Below are 16,470 nucleotides of genomic sequence, written 5' to 3'. Positions count from 1 at the left end.
CCTTGTGCTGATGGAGCTGCCGTTTCACAAAAAAAACTGCCAGCCTTCAGCGGACAGCAGTTAAACATGGCACAGTGGTTAGCATCTCCGCTCCTGCGCTGGAGACTCAGTTGCATTCCCAAGGCCTTGGCAGTGTTATATCACTGGAAAGTGTCAACTGTTATGAGCGTCATTAGCAGGAGTCAGGCTGCCTATTGTCACAAAAACCGATCAGACTATTATAAATATATCATAAATAAGGTGACAGGTGTATTAGAGTATTTTTAAATTGCTGAAGAATTGTTAAAGAATGTGCATAATTCTTCCATCATTCATTGCTGTCAAGCCAGCTATTGTGGGCATGTCCATCAGGCTTCCCCTCAGGCCTTGTTATAGTGGTTCACAACCTGTGGGTCGGGACCCCCGCAAGGGGTCATGAGATGAGTAACGCGGCAGCAAATAAAACAAAACTTAATTCTCCTACTAATACTGTTTAGTGAAACTAATTATTCAAATGGAATCATCTCTAATTACTGACTAAACTCTCTCTTCAACTGAGCTGCGTAAAACTCAAAGACATGCAACCTTTGACAAGTGGCTGGAAGTAGACAGGGCTTTGCCTCAAGTGTTTACAAGCAAAAAAAGGTTAGGTGGCACTGTTACAGAGCACCAATGTCATGATCTCATTTCCCCCTGATAACACCGACAGCCTTTAAAAAAAAAAGAAACAGATCAACAACAACCTCCCCACCACACAAAGAGCAGTGACCCTCTAGTCTGACTCTCCGTCGACTTACCAGCGGTTCAGCCATGATGATGCGAATCTTGCGCTCGGACACGGTGGTGAAGTTGGCGAACAAGCTCTTGAGGACGTACTCGCCCGGCTTGCTCTCCGGGTCGATGCTGATGGGCATCATGGCCGGGGGACCCTTCTCTCCCTGGGGACAGCAGACTGGAGGGATGGGGGGTTTATTGTATCCGTTCCCCACGGGCGAGGCTGCGGAAACGACACAAAAGGCACAAGATGGGAAACGTTTTTTTTAAGGCAAACATTGCTAATTCAAGCACAAGTGAGTGGGACAGGATCAGCCACAGATCTGTTGACAATCAGGGATCACTGAATAGCGTATTTGGGTAGAAGTTTCCAAACATGGACATAAAGTTCCCGACATGTTGAACATTCCTGACGCAGACTGTCCAAAGGGCACCGGCTTGCCCTGAGTCTGCTCTTTCTTTCCTATTGCTGCAGTGAATATGGAAATTAAAACACCATGGCCAGCAGCTGGTGTTTTCATTTTGTCCCAAAGATGTCATTGCCCTTTGAGGGAAGCAAAAATCTTGGATGGCTTGGCTCAGGCCATAAAACCCCACAAACTAACACACAAGTTAAACTTTACCTCAGTGTTACGCTTTGCTGCCTCCAGACACAAAAGTGCTAAATATAGTAAAGAACTGCATACAAGCATCTCATTAGGACAGTGAAAATTTCTACTTAGCCTGAAACTCCTAACTGCATGTCCACCGCAGGAACTGCCTTAAATTCGATGTGTAAAATATTCATAGAGGTCCTTGGGGGGACAGTAATAGACTTACTTTCTTACAATGAGAACCGCACTTTCTTCAGCTACTTCATTCTGAGTGTGCAGACGTGTGTACGAGTGCATGTCGTAAATAAATGTGACTGGACAGAAATCTCCTCAGCAGCAGCAAAGTACAGACTGCACTGTGTCAGGAACACATTACATCTGTCAGAGTCACATGTCAAAACACCCAACTTTGTGGTCAGTTTCTTAATTTTTTTTTTGTTGTTTGTTTGTTTTTTTTGGATCAAAATTGGCCAAAAGTTTAAAATCCCACCTACAGAACTGGTTTGGTTAGAGATTACGGAGACGAAACACACTATATAAAGATACATCAGCCTTTGCTGCATATTTGCACAAAGTGAAACTGTTATATCCAGAGATTTCTCTGACACTACTATGTGAGACACTGAATGGCTAAACTAATGGGAAAACTATATACAAACTATTACAGAATTATTCCGAGATAGCAACTGAAGAAACCCGACGTATGTTTTATAGGAAGGTATTTATTCTTATAAAGTATAATTAAAATGATCTTTAGTTCTTGGTCTCGTCTGTTAATCAGTGTAGAATCAGCAAGTATACTCTAAGCCTGTACATAGTGTTTAAGCCCACCACAGGTAGATGAGCCTTGAAATTCAAGTAATTTATGTTCATCTAGTCACGTTTGGACAAGACAAAAACCTAGCAAAAGCATGTATTAAACAGAGGAATCAGATAACTGGTAATTTAATTTAATGACCTTTGTAGTCTGCCAAAAGAGGATTCAAAAGCAGAAACATCAATTTTCTTGCAGATCAAAGGTTGAGTGGATAAAAACAGCTTTAGTGATTTACCTAAACTGTTTTACTCAAAACTGTCGCCTTCTTTTACAGGTAGCTGAAGGACACTGCAAACAAATGCACACAAGTGAACGGGGAATTGAGATTCTACGCATCAGCACACGTTGCGCAGTGAAGAAAAGAGAAAGGAGTTGAGCCCAGTTCTAATCAGCATTTTTTAGACACTCTGAGAGCATGAAGTTCTGACAAAGGTGTACAAGAGAAGCTGGAGAAATGCTGTGGGACTAGTACAGACTTCTTCTCCAGGTCTTTTCAGGAAGCGCTGGGATATCTGTCAAGGAATGCCCAGCATGTGTGACGATCTCGTGTGGCTTTCAGAACATGCTTCCGTCACTCGTGGCAACTCAGCACCTACCCAGGCCCTTGATGAAGCTGATGACGCTGGCCTTACTCCAGCACACAGCCGTCCCGTCCATGGTGGGGAAGGAGGATATGGTATCCAGGGTTGTCCTGAATTAAGACAAATGCTTGCTAGTAAAATCCACCAATGTCCGTGTCTTTTGCGTCAGCTGGTACTGTCCTGCTGGGCATAGTTTCCATGGTGCACAGAGCCAAAGGCGCGTGTGTTTTAAAAAGTGGGAGTAGTAAAGTAGTGTTTGGTACGAGACGCAATAACGCAACCTCTAGATCTAACTCTCTCTCTCTCTCTCTCTCTCTCTCTGAGCTGCTTCTGCTATGGCTTTCTCTAGCCTTGTGACCAACCAGTGCCTTCCAAGAGTGAAGGTCAGGCAGGAATTTTTAGCTGAGCCACAGCACAGTGATGAGGTCCAACATGCTATGGTGGCATAGTTGTGTGACTATATTTATCCCAGGGTACACACTATACTGACAGAGCAGCCCTCCCCTTCCCTCCACCTCTGTGATCCGAAAGCACGAGGCACACACCACCACATTGTAAACACCATTCTTGATCAGGCAACGTTTGGGCGCACTTTCCTTAAAGTCAGCAACGAAGCTCAAGGCAAGATTTTAAGAAAAAGTAAAGGCTTATTCAAGCAAGAATGTCTTTAAGAAAAGCCAGCCTATATATCCAGCAACAGTGAGTCTGGATACAAACACGTCTGATGTAGCATCATTTTTCTAGGAGCAACAGTTTGATAAAATCGAATCAGTATCTAATTTTAACAAAATCCTCCCATGTCAATGACTCCGACTGAAGATTGGAGGTGAAGAAAGCAGCCAGTGTGCATGTGAAACCCTTTTATTTTGCTCTGGGCGCTGTACAAAGACTCAGATGCAACATGTGACACTGCAAACAAGGAGCTTGGGCACAGTGTGCATTACATCACTGCCATGCTGGAAACACCCTGAGCATGGTGGTGCTCCCTGGAGGACAATGCAAACAGGCTAACAAGTGTCTCTCTTGCACACACATGCTCACATACACACACACACACACACACACACACACACACACACACAAACACTCACACACAAACAGACACACACACACACACACACACACACACACACACACACACACACACACACACACACACACACAGATATGCATACAAAGAATGCAGTTTCCTATATGCAGTCCACAGAGACTGTCCTACTGAGTAAACAAGCACAAGCAGCTGTCTGTGAACAGAGTGGGTGGATATTTAGATACCACTGACCTCCTTAACTGAACCAGAAATTCCAGTGTCAACATAGACGTTGGGAGCACTTTATCCAGCTGCTGAGAGAAACCCTGACAGTGCATTTCTGTGAGAGAGTAGTGGGCAACGCCAAAACATTATATATTATACTATTTAATCCTCCCCTTCAAACCTATGCATTTTTATATATTATTCTTCCTGGCTGGTAATAAAGGGGACACTGTTCTTAGCTGCTCCACTAAAGGTCAATGTTAATAAAAAAGTTTGCGTCATTTAACGTAATAAACGGGAAAATCTTGTTGGCTGGTTGAGGTCATAAAGTTTTAGGTCAAAGGAAACAACCGGAGTCCCTGTTAACACCCAGATGTCCCACAGTGACTATTATTCCCATATGAAATAAAAACCAAATAAGTCACTACAGCTCACATTTAATCTACGACTTCATTAAAAAAAAAAATCATTCCATGGATACCTAAAAAAATAAAAACGGTAAACTTCACCAACGTCTGCTGCAAATCTCCTGGAATGCTATCTGGAGATGAAGCTGAACAATTTTTGTTGAAATCTTTATCAAAAGAGACCACAGCAGCTGGAGCCACTGGAGCAGAAAACTTCCACGCAGTAATACATTATCACAAGTTCACCATCTGAGTGTCTCAAAAAAATTGGCGAGAGCGCAGACCGAGAAAGTGATAACAGTCATCTGTGTAAAGCAGATTAAAACGTCGCTCTCAAACCATTGACCATCAGCCCTGTTTTAGCGAGATGACATCATGCTGGAAACTGCTGCCTGCTGTGAGGGAGAGCGTTTCAGGCCATTTATATAAGTCCCTGTTAAAACGCCTGCGTCCGTCTCGTCCAGCTAAACGGAAGGGATTTGTCTGTGTTTTACTTCTGCAATTTTTTTAGTTACTGTTTAAATACTATTTTCAGATCCCCAAAAATAGAGCGCAAAGTGGCGCACTGCACACTCAGCCGCACAAAGCTAAAACATGGAAGTAGAATGGTTTAAAAACTTGGTCAAATGTGACACAGAAACTGAATTATAACGGAAAGAATAGATAAAATAATTAACATTTAAACATAAAAAGATGAAAATGAGCAAAACTGGATTTCACAACGGAAAAAAAATGGAAACTGCATAACATGTTTGACTACTGGTCAGAGGAGCACTGCCGTGCTCGGCTCGCTGCTCACTGCTCACTGGTCTCCTGCTCTGATTGGCTGATGGTGGACCAGCCTTCAGGCAATTTGAACACCGGACCTGACGCTGCTGCTATACAATGCCAGTCCTCTGCTGCCGGTTGTCACTGTTTTATTAGAGCTAGACAGACTTACCTATGAGAGACCAGCGCCTAAAGGGCCTTGACTTTGTTTACCTTGTGGTTACAGTGCAAACAGTATCTGATAAACAGCAGCGAAACACATACTTCTTGTGTGTGTGTGTGTGTGTGTGTGTGTGTGTGTTTGTGTGTGTGTATATCTATATATATATATCTACCTATATATATCTATAGATATAGATATATACATCTATATAAATACTGTTTCTGGAATCCTACAGTTTTTAGATCAGTTTTGATAACTACACAATCTGTTGTGATTTCGTGATTCAAAACACAACAGCTAGTGCCAATTGGAGCAGAGAGGTGACAATGTTACATGCATTGCCGTGGGTCACTGCTGATACAGTACAACGACTGCCTGTGCCTTTATCAGCAAAGTGACCCACTGTGAGGATTATGCAACATCATCGGGAGATAGCTCAATGTTGAGTGTGTGGACAGGGACAGCATGTTCTAAGGTATCTCTTTACATTCAGATTCAATAGATAGTTACGAGCTACCACTCTGCCTGAGAAGGGCAGCTGACTTGCTACAACTTCCCACTTTAGAGTTTAAGCATTGTTACGTCAGATATTGCTTTAGTTACTAAACTGCAGTCGGGTTTAGAGGGGAATCCACACTACAAGCACTTAATCTCCCGCTTTTTCCACTTAATGTTTGTTTCAGCATCCATCCCGCAGGCCACTCGTATTTTATATAAAACAGACTTATGCCATGATCGGGAGCAGGAAGGCATCCCATCCCAGCCTCATGGGTCCAATCGAGGGCAGTGGAGCTGCTCACTCTGGACAGAACATGCAACCAAGCTGAACCTCCACTAATCCTATTACGGTGTCCTTGCACTTAATAAGAGCCATATCGAGACTCTGTCAGAGATTCGCAGACTAAAGTAAAATAAGGCTGGCGTCTAAAGAGAAGCAACAGAATAAAATGCTGAATCACTATCAGAAGAACTTTTAGTACACAGGTTGTGTGCACAAGAGTCCTGTGTGCCTGTGTGTAATGTATATGTATGTGTGTGTGTGTGTGTATATATATATAGTGAGCATCTTCTTACCAGTAACTCTTGCTAGGAACTTGGAGTTACGTATCTGGCTGTTGCTACGAGACAAGTGAAAACCTTTCTGAAGTGCGGTTATCTGTTACTAAAAGTAAGACGCTTCCCAAGTTTGCAGCAACTGGCACGCTGAACAATCAGACTGCACACAACTCGGTCTGCAGCAAGCAACAGCATGTCCCTGTCGTGGACCACAACAGGAAAAGAAGCGATTTCCAGTAGAGTTGCAGCCTCAGCCAGCCAGTCAGCCCTGTCAGCTCTGTCAGCTGAGCACAGCAACCACAACAACATCAAGAAGACACAAACTGCTACTCACTGCCGCTCCACGATTTCAGCAGGGATTTGATGCTGATTTCAAAGAAGCCCGAGTCCTGCTGGCTGGCCATGGCTACGGCTTCCCGTTAAGTGTCCCCCCTCTACTTGTGGTTTCCCTCCAGTAGCAGTAGCATCAGCAGCAGCGGCAGCTGAGCTGGGACCGGCAGGTAGCGCCTGCTGTCACCTCTCTGTGACGCACACAATCCTGTGCTGACGAGATCCTGAGAAACGCACTAGCGCTGCTTTACCCCTCCTCCGGTGTCCTGTCCTTGGCTATCAGCCCTTTCGCTTTCCCTCCCTCCACACTCTCTCAACATCTCTCTCTCGCTCTCCCTGTAAAGCCGTGGCAGGCAGTGGGCGGCAATGCAACCTCCCTTTAAATAACTGCGCAGAGGCTGAGAGTGCAGGAAGCAATCCTCTTAGTGGAGCGCAGTTAATAATAACTACTGTTTGTCTGCGTGCACGGCCTGATAATGGTGACAGCGCCGGGCTTGTGTGTCTTTCAGCGGGACTGAGAGCATCTGACGTGCCACCACCGCTGACAAAGAAGATAGAGGCTGCGGGAAGTATGACACATTACAGGGAACATCTGGGAGAGCAGTGGAAAGAAGACACTGAAGTGATCAGCAAGCAGACGGGATTAACTGCCACAGGGGATCCGCATGGGAGCAGGGGCTGATCGTTGGCCTTTAACCCTTTTACTTCTTCACAGCACTGCTGTCAAATTAAAAGTTAGTCAGACTTTATGCATTCCCTTACTTTTTCACACATTATTATCATTTAGGGTGGAACTACCAGTTCTTTTCATTACCAATTAATCTAGCCAATATTTCTTTCAATTAATGGATTGATCAATTCATTTATAAAGGTTCAAATGGGGGGGGGGGTCCGTCAAAAGTTCACAGAGCCAAAACATGACAACTTCAACTTGCTTGAATTTTTTTGTCTTATCTTTAAGTATTCAGTTCACTATTATATAAAACAGAGAAAAGAGTTAGATGCTCATATGAGCAGAATTAGCAGCTTGTCAGAATTTTTTGCTCAATAGCTGCCCTTGATGAATAATCAATCAAATAAGTGACAAAATAGTTGTCCATTCATTTTCTGTTAATTAATTAATTAATCAGAAAAATCGTCTCAGCACTATTGCTATTATACATTATCTCTAAAATCACGCAACAGACAACTGCTCTTTACTGCTGTTTGCATTATAGAAATTAATTAACACATATTTTTTGGTAGACAGCGATAAAGCGGAATGATGGGCAAACAAATCATAAGTCAAACACATCTAGATCTGTATTACCAGCCTATATGCCTGAAATAAAGCTATGTGCAGTAGGCAAACTAATATGACTTCTCTTTTAATGGATGCCATTAAATTCCTGTTACCACATTCAACGTAACCCAAACCGAAACCAAGCTTTCCTACGGCCTTTCTTGAACATGCAACAATTAAATCCAATATTCACAACATTTTGCTATGTAAAAAGCAGATGCATGATTTTAACCATAAGCAACTATAGAACAGATCCCTCCGCTCCCCCTTCATCTACTGCCCCTCAGCGCTCTTAGCATAATCCTATCAGAACGCTGTCTGTCCATCAAGCGACAGCAACTTGACCTTCATTGCGTAATACACTCTGCGATGGAGAAGCCATTACTGGTTGAAGTGTTTGGTAAACAAACATTTCAGAGGCTCAGGTGTTATTGCTAGACCCAACACAGTGCTGCCTGGCTGGTCGTGTGGTGACCTGCTTGTCTGTAGAGTCATACAGGACCTTTTTGTTTCGTGCACTGTAACACAGTATACAGTATGTGAGTGTATACTTGCACCCTCCTTCCCACGGCGGTGACTTTGTTTTTCTTTTGGGAAAAGTGAGCGACCCGAACGAACAGAAGTGTTTTTGTGTCTCGGGGTTGAGTTCCCAACTTGTTACGCTTCCGGCACACTCGTCCATTTTGTCACGCCATAACATATTAACACTCCAGGGACTGGAGCCGGAGAGCTCTCTTTTTTAAAGATGTGAAGAACATGACCGGTGATAACGTGCACACTTTGCAGAGCAGTTCTGCTGGTTGTGCTGAGAGCAATTAGAGTTAAACAATGTAGTGAAGAATAAATTGAAGAATAAACATCTCAGGCGGTACAGAGAAAAAGCACTCTGTGGCTATGCTTTGAGGTAGCTATTGATACTGTAGATATTTAATTAAGAAAGCAGCTCTCAGAGGTCACAAAACAGGTCACTGACACAACAACAATTCACATGGGGATGATATATTTGGTGAAAATCTCACACTCATATTACGACAATTCACACATTCCACTTATATTATCGCTTAGTTCATCTGTGGTGGCTTTTTACATGCCTTAACACAATAAGGAGAGTAAAAAGCGACACGGGTACCCGATGAACATCATGGCTTCTTCTGTTTTTGCCTAATATGTCAAACTTCAGATGTTGCCAGAATCTTTGCCCTATCGGCAAACATCTCCTCACACTAACATAACCGCCGAGGATTCAGGCTCAGCACAATACCATAAGTCAGTATTAAGTATTGTGCGTATTTCTCCTGTTTGTAGACAAAATGTGCTTAAGATCTGTAAAATTATGAACCCAAACAGCAATAAGGCATATGATAGGCTAATCAGAGCAAATTTGACTAATTATGGAAAATTGCCGGGCCTGTTATGGTCCCAGCAAAACACTTCATTGCTGAAAACAGAGATCAGGCCAAATGGATCCTTTAAACACTGAACAAACACAGTTCACTTCCCTGACTTACCCATCAGTTATAATCTTTTCAGCCCTCTGACGGGCAAACGGTTATGTAATTCCCTAGTGGAATAATTTTAGAATTTTTTCACCAACCACACTGTTGGTTACTTTTATGATACTAAAATATGAAAATCAAACAATGCTGTGAGTCTGAAATCACAACCACACTGCTCAGCAGAAAGCATGTAAAACTAAAGTTTTGCTATGTTTACTTTCAGGCGTAGGATAAACTTCTTTCAATCCTGTAGAGCTTTAATGAATAACAGCAAAATGACTGATATCTCTGTTTCACTAAGGGTCCTACACTGCAGAGACACAGCAGCAAAATAGTGTATTTGAGGCACCGACTCCTCCTCATTACAAAAATACCACCAGATCCAAAACAGTGACTGTGACTGTAGTGTCCCCTGACAGGCCAAACTCATTACAAACTAATATTTGCGAAGCAGTAATAACTACTCCGACGGAGGTCTCGCTCAGAGAGATTTGAAGTAATAGTAGAAGGCGACGGAGCGGACTGTACACTTTTACAGATATCTAAAATGTCAAAGCAGATCAGAAAAATATATGTAATGAGTATGCCAGAGAAGAAAACTCGATGTTTGTATCACATCACGTCACAACACAACAACCAGGAGTGGATACCATAAAAATATCAGACCCAATGCCACTGTGAAGAAGTTTAAATAGTGTTTATGTCATAACACCTTGTCTGGATGTCTCTAAACTTGTCAGTGTAACTGCCACCAGACATGCAGACATGAAGCACTGACAGTCTGCTGGCACACTGGATAGGATCAGTGTCACTTAGGAAACTGCCTCAGTAATACTCTCATAATTACCAAGCTTGCGGGTTTGTTTATTGGCAGCTTCACTGTCAGTTGTGTTCAGTCTCAAAGCGGCACATGTAAAAGACAAATAAATCAGAAACAGTTTTGCTAATGACAAACACAATCGTAAGCATTTTCCTTAAATTAGGCCTCAGGTGGGTGAAGGCTCTGACACATTAAGCACTTATTAAAAGCATTATCAAGCTCTGATGAAGGCGAGGAATGTGAGGTATGTCTGTCCAGTTCAGCCATCTTTGTGATAATCAAGCTCAAACCCTTGACTCCCTCCCACTCTCTGCCCATGGCACCCCTCATTTCTTCATCTTCTTCTCTCTTTTGCTCGCATGTTTTGGTCTTTGATATCACTGTTTATTTCAAGTCGTTACTGTTTCCTTGTAGCTGTTTTTTTTTTTTTTTAAGACATAATGAGTACAGAGATTTTGGTAAGTGAAGCCAGACACAAAGCTAATTTGTGACAAAGAGCTCAATTACTAAATATTCAAAACTGTGCGATGTAATCTCCCACTGTCTGAGTCCATTATTAACAAGCCATCCGATTCCTATGTAACTATGACAAATACAATGGGGTGGAGAGACATTTCACAAACTAATGGTACTGGTAGCTGAAATGCTGTTATTGCCTGCGCACCACATGTTTAAAAAAAAAAAAAATCCCATTTCTACCAGATTAAAAACGGAATTCTTCAGGTGATTACGACAGCGTCACGGAGTCAAATCAGTACCTACTTTCAAGAATGGTGGGCCTCTTCTTATGGCGCATCTTTTTAAACTTCCCTCTGAAGTCCCTGGGTGGGAATGGATCCAGAGGTAAGCTGGCAATGCGCCCCAGGACAACCTCATCCAGTCCCTCACCGCAATCCGTCTCACTCTCAGCCGTGTCTCTCACAGAACTCTCCTCTAAAGACATGTCGGATGGCAGGGAGCCCACAGCTACTTCTATCATTCTTACAAAGAAGTCATTTGAAGCTGTGCCAGGTTTTCCCCTCTTTTTTGTGCGGTGTTTCAATTTTCTCTTCCTTTCCCCTCCTAACAAACTTCTCTCCCTTGGTAGGGCAACTTTCTGCTGTGCAGAGATGCAGCCAGAGCTATCAGCTTCGGTCTGCTAATGTGTTTTAACCCTTGCACTTGTCAGGGCAGTTCAGCAAGTTACAGTAACATTCATGAATTGGTCAGGTATTGGATTACTTGGAGCCTCCCCTTTTCCAGCAAAAAGGCAAGAGGCAGAGAAGAGAGGGGCAGTCATAACGAAAGAGGGAGGGAAAGGGAAAGAGAGGCCGCTCTGACAGCTACAACATCCCCACCTACTGTATACCCACGAGGCATTCCTGAATAAATATCCTGTATTTGTCTTGGCGTCCACATATCAAAGTCTAAACAGACATGTCTTGCCCCTGGCACTGTTATGAAGACGCAAACTAATTTCTTAAATAATCGTGACGTCACTACCAGCAGAGTGCTGAGAATATCAGAACATTTCAAAGTTTTGACAACGATTCTTCTTCATATTCTGCAGTGTTTGACAAAGAAACAGATCCTCCGCATGCTGCAGAAAAACCTAAGTCATCACTGGTTCCATTAGTTCAGTAAACAACATCTGGACATTCCCAGCCCTTTCTTCTCTGTCCAGTCCTCTGTGTTGAGGCCCGTGTTGTCTTCCCTCTGCATTATTTCCTGGCGTTTATGTCTGGCGTCATTGAGGAAACGAGTGAAAGGTGTCAAACCATCAAGTAATAAATGCGACGTGAATCCAGAGGAACATTCACACAGTTTGCAGCTAATGCTCTATTCAGTCTTTTTCATCCACTGAAGTGAACACGAACTGGACACACCTACCACATGAACCAGTTTTTCCTAGTCTGACCTACATCAGCAATACAAACACCCCTGTGTATGTACATGGAGGCGTTTTCTGTTTTAGGAAGAAACCACAGATAGAACATGGAACAAGCAGCCTATACACTCCTTTTTCAATCAAGTGTTTTTCCAAGGACTTGATCTGCCGTACAAAATAATGGCCACAATTAGAAATGTCAAACGTCACGCCTAAGCATGACTAACCTCCTGACCGGACTGAACATAGAAGGGCCGAACTATGTCAAAGACAGTTGCTGCACATCAGAGACCCCCTGGTAACGAGTTCTCCCTCAGTCTAATGAGCGCCGCAGTAATTTCACTTTTCATCCACCTGTCAAAGGAAAAGGTAGCCTAAAGAAAACAGTTTCAGTGGAATGCTTGTGCAGCAGCACACTTGAGAAAATTTTCTAAAAAACAACAAAGTACATTCATCGTGTTTCTACCAGTCCCGAGGAGTAATAGGGTCTGAATCACAATTACCTATGCGCCTCCCGACCTACTTAAAAACGTCCTTCCGGGCAACAATCATCGGGTTGTTATGGTAAATAACAAGCAAAGCAAAGACGTGCTCTCTGTTTGGGGTTGAAAGACCTGATCCCAAGTCGGTGGACCAACAGAAGGAAAAAAATCAAAATCATTAAAAACTTACAAACACACACACACACACACACACACACACACACACACACATATGTATGTATATATTTATGTCTGATGACATTAAAATCTTGAGTCACACCTGCCCACGCTGACTCCAGTCCATTTACAAATGAGCCTGCTCAGTTTTTCAAGTGTCTAAATATACACAATTTTAAGTTTTGACTTTGTGTTTAATTTTGATTTTTAAAATTTTCATTTAGATTTTAACGTTTTCTTCTTCCCCTCATTCAGGGTTATATTAGGTACTGCACAATGTTTCACTAACTGTTAATTCTCTGGAATATTAAAGTATTCACAAAAAGAAAAAGAAAAAAATCTTAGGCAAAGGGAACCCTGAAAATTCAAAGATTGTAAGTGCCTCAGACAGAGGCTACAGTACTGTAATGTATTATTACCATAAATTACATGAACTACAAAAGGATGTTGTAGTAACAGTGCGCCCTCTAGTGTGCAACAAAAATACACTGACCAGTAATACTATAATTTCAGTTAACCTTGAAGTCAAGGATCGCTTTATCTGAGAAAGAGCGACTGACAGAATGATTGACTTTGAGAATTCTTCCTCAACCTTTTCAATTATTTCTCTTAACCAACAATAGCTGTCCGTTCCCTCTATCGACAGATACAACTGGAGCTGATCATTTCTCCATGTAATGAACTATATTGTAACATTTGGATATGTCTTGCCTTGACAAAACACACACAACAATAAGCAAAAACTCCCAACTTTGAGAGAACAATATAGCTTTTGAGTAAAATATTCTAACTTACCCCCCAATTTCGAACAGTTTGAGTTACATTAACAGGATCTGGCAGATTATAATGGGACAATGCTTATTATATTATAGGAAGTTACAAATTTATTACAACCTATGAATACGATGTAAAAACAAAAAGTAGATTGGCAACAAACCACCCTCTACTCCTTATGAGTGCATGTGAGTGAAAGTGACAATAAAACTACAACTTAGACCGTGAGCTATGCTTCAAGGAATACTGAAGTAAAACAAAAGTGATCAGTGATCAATAAAGTTTTATCATCACCATCTTAACCAATAACAAGTTGACTTGGGTTAAAATAAAATCTGCTACAAACTGTGAAACTGTACCAGGTTTGTTTCATCGCATGTATCACAATGTGGAGCGGGGCAGGACTGCCGGGACTGAGCAGCGAGGCTGGAGTCGGCACGGCCGCTGAAACCAACACCCTCCGGCGGAGACAGAAGGCTGTTTCCATGGAGAGACACACATTTAGATTTGCACAGGCGGAGCAGAGCATGATGAATAATTGATAGATGTCGGGTCCTAATGTTAGAACAAACCAGCTGAAGGTTAATTCCAGCCATGCTCACGGACTCCTGAATAGTGCGCTCACGCAACAAGAGGACAAACACACGACACACTGTGGGAACCGACGCTTCATACAGACAACTGTTTCGTAACACACTTAACAACTTAAAGCGATAAAGTCACAAGGTCTACGAATGTGCTACTGAAATGAAGCAACTGTACAGACTGTTTAAACGTTTACAATTCCCTTGAATGCCAAGTGGAAGGATTTTGCATAACGACAACTTAATACCAGATGGGATCAAGGCTGTAAACCTCTTACAGCTGTTACAAGCTTTTACAACTTTTACAGGTCAGGCATGCCACAGTCTCCTGATCCTGGACATTTTGATTTGTCCACCGCCGCATTTTACGTGTGTAACCTCGCATAACAGGTGAGGAAAGAAACCGACAAAAGCCAGCATCCACTGAGACTAAGTACTCAATGGGTCACGTACTCTCTGCACTTGCCCTGGGTTGGGTCAACACACAAAAGGACCATTCAAGGGGCTGCAAACAAGTCCACAAACTGCACCTGCTCCCAGCACTGCCTGTCTATTATCAACCTGAGGGAGGGGGGGGGGCTTCATGCTGAACGCATGCAGCCACTGTGGCCTCCAAAACAAATGAAACCAGGCGAAGTGAACACCGTGCATATTCAGTTACAGTGAGGTAATTCTATTCTTATGCATTGCGCATCAAGAGGGTTGCCCTACTTTTGGGGGGAAAAGATCCCTCATTGATTGCCCCTGATGGGTATTTGAGCATTTGCACAGTGTCAGCATGGTATACATAGACACAATACACACATACACAAGTATATGTTCGTAATCAATCCAGTCTTTTTCACCAGGTGGATGGGCCCAGGGGTTTATCCGAGTAACTTAGAGGGGATTATAAATATCAAAAAGGAGACACATGCTAAGTTGAGTTGTTAGAGGCCTCATTATATCGACCGCCCACAGGCACGCACAGTCTCTCTCATGAGGGAGGGTTGAAAATCTTTAAAAGTACTCCACTTCTCCTCTAAAGACAACTCGATATTCCTCGTGCCGGCCCCCTCATGGAGGTGGTTCAATTTGAAACTGACTTTAAAAATGTATTTCTAGTAACTTTTACTACAAGTAGACCTGCGCTTTTATTGATTACCCTACTTGCCCTCTTAAAAAACGTCTAACTGAAAAGTACTGCCTCTGAATTCTAAATGAAAACTTTCTGTCTCATTCTGCGGTACAATTGATACCAGTACTGACAAAAGCGATGGTGTTACTGTTGAGGCGAGGTTTGACAGCGTTTTTAAGCGAGAGACGTTTTTGGTTCAAATTAACATGCGCAAAAAAACTGCAGAATCTCACTGGAGTGACAACAATGTCAAGTCAGTTCAAGTCTACATTATTTATGGGGTGCTTGTGCACAAAGACGTTTGTTCTGCTTGTTTTGCAGAAATAGTACCAAACAGAAGAACAGTGTCAACTGAATCTGTGTGCAGAATCGAGTTGGAAAATCCTCATTTTGAGGTTGAGAATCTCTTCACATAACTCGCACGACGACGTTACCGTGTCTACTGATGGATCAGTAGAGATACCCAAATTGACACAGGTCTTCAGGCTGACTAATGCCATTCATGCAAGGTAGACCGCCACTTATATTTTGAATGTCATGTTTAATGCCACGTGTATTCTAATGGAAAGGAGGCAATACTAGAATTGTTTTAGATAATCTCAATTTGTGTAAATGAAAGAAACCGTCAAAGCTGTAACCACTGGGCTATATCTACTTAAATGTCCATTTGATGTGTCCATTTAAAGCACATACAAAGAGAGTGAACACTGACTCCTAAGGAAAAAAGTGCACACAACGAGAGGGAGAATACCGCAAAACAACAGCAGACATAAGAAGACTGGGCAACATCAGCCCATCAGCGGTCTAAAGGTGACCGAGGCCACGGAGCTATGCCTCAGGTGAGCAGGCACAGCCCTAGCCAGGCAGTCTATCACATAAACGTGGACAGTGGGTGGAAAAACCAGAAACACCTGCAGGGAAACACAAACACACGGCGAGAACAAGCAAACTCCACCCAGAGAGGCTACCTGACTACCTGACGGGGTTCACGCCATGGACCTTCTTGACAATGGCAGTGCTGACAGCTCAGCCAACTGGGCGTCCCCCCGGAACAGCTTGTGGCAGGCTTTTCTTTTTCATACATCTACTAAGCAAGGGTAGCTTGCAATAAACTGGGGTTCCTTTTCTTATGAACAGTTTCACCAGAA

The 16,470-nt window shown here is 42.8% G+C and overlaps 1 protein-coding gene across 9 annotated transcripts in view; it reads right to left on the bottom strand.

Annotated features, from left to right (window-relative positions):
• The window catches only part of LOC120791732 (protein furry homolog), a 54,679-nt gene that overhangs the window by 37,505 nt on the left and 704 nt on the right, over positions 1 to 16,470 (bottom strand). For 4 of the 9 annotated variants that reach the window (XM_040130347.1, XM_040130349.1, XM_040130348.1 and 1 more), the window contains exons 1-2: positions 11,084 to 11,345; positions 777 to 976 (exon numbers count right to left, since the gene is read on the bottom strand). In XM_040130347.1, the coding sequence (XP_039986281.1) occupies positions 777 to 976; positions 11,084 to 11,300 (417 nt within the window). In that variant the 5' untranslated portion in view covers positions 11,301 to 11,345. Of the gene's footprint in view, positions 1 to 776; positions 977 to 2,759; positions 2,865 to 6,727; positions 7,073 to 11,083; positions 11,346 to 16,470 lie in introns of those variants that run through there. The other 5 variants (XM_040130351.1, XM_040130353.1, XM_040130352.1 and 2 more) reach the window with 3 other exon arrangements.

The sequence above is a fragment of the Xiphias gladius genome, chromosome 7 (assembly GCF_016859285.1).
Source record: "Xiphias gladius isolate SHS-SW01 ecotype Sanya breed wild chromosome 7, ASM1685928v1, whole genome shotgun sequence".
Classification (NCBI taxonomy): domain Eukaryota; kingdom Metazoa; phylum Chordata; class Actinopteri; order Istiophoriformes; family Xiphiidae; genus Xiphias; species Xiphias gladius.
The sequence above is the reverse complement of the archived record's forward strand: the minus strand, read 5'-3'. Positions and strand labels throughout refer to the sequence as shown.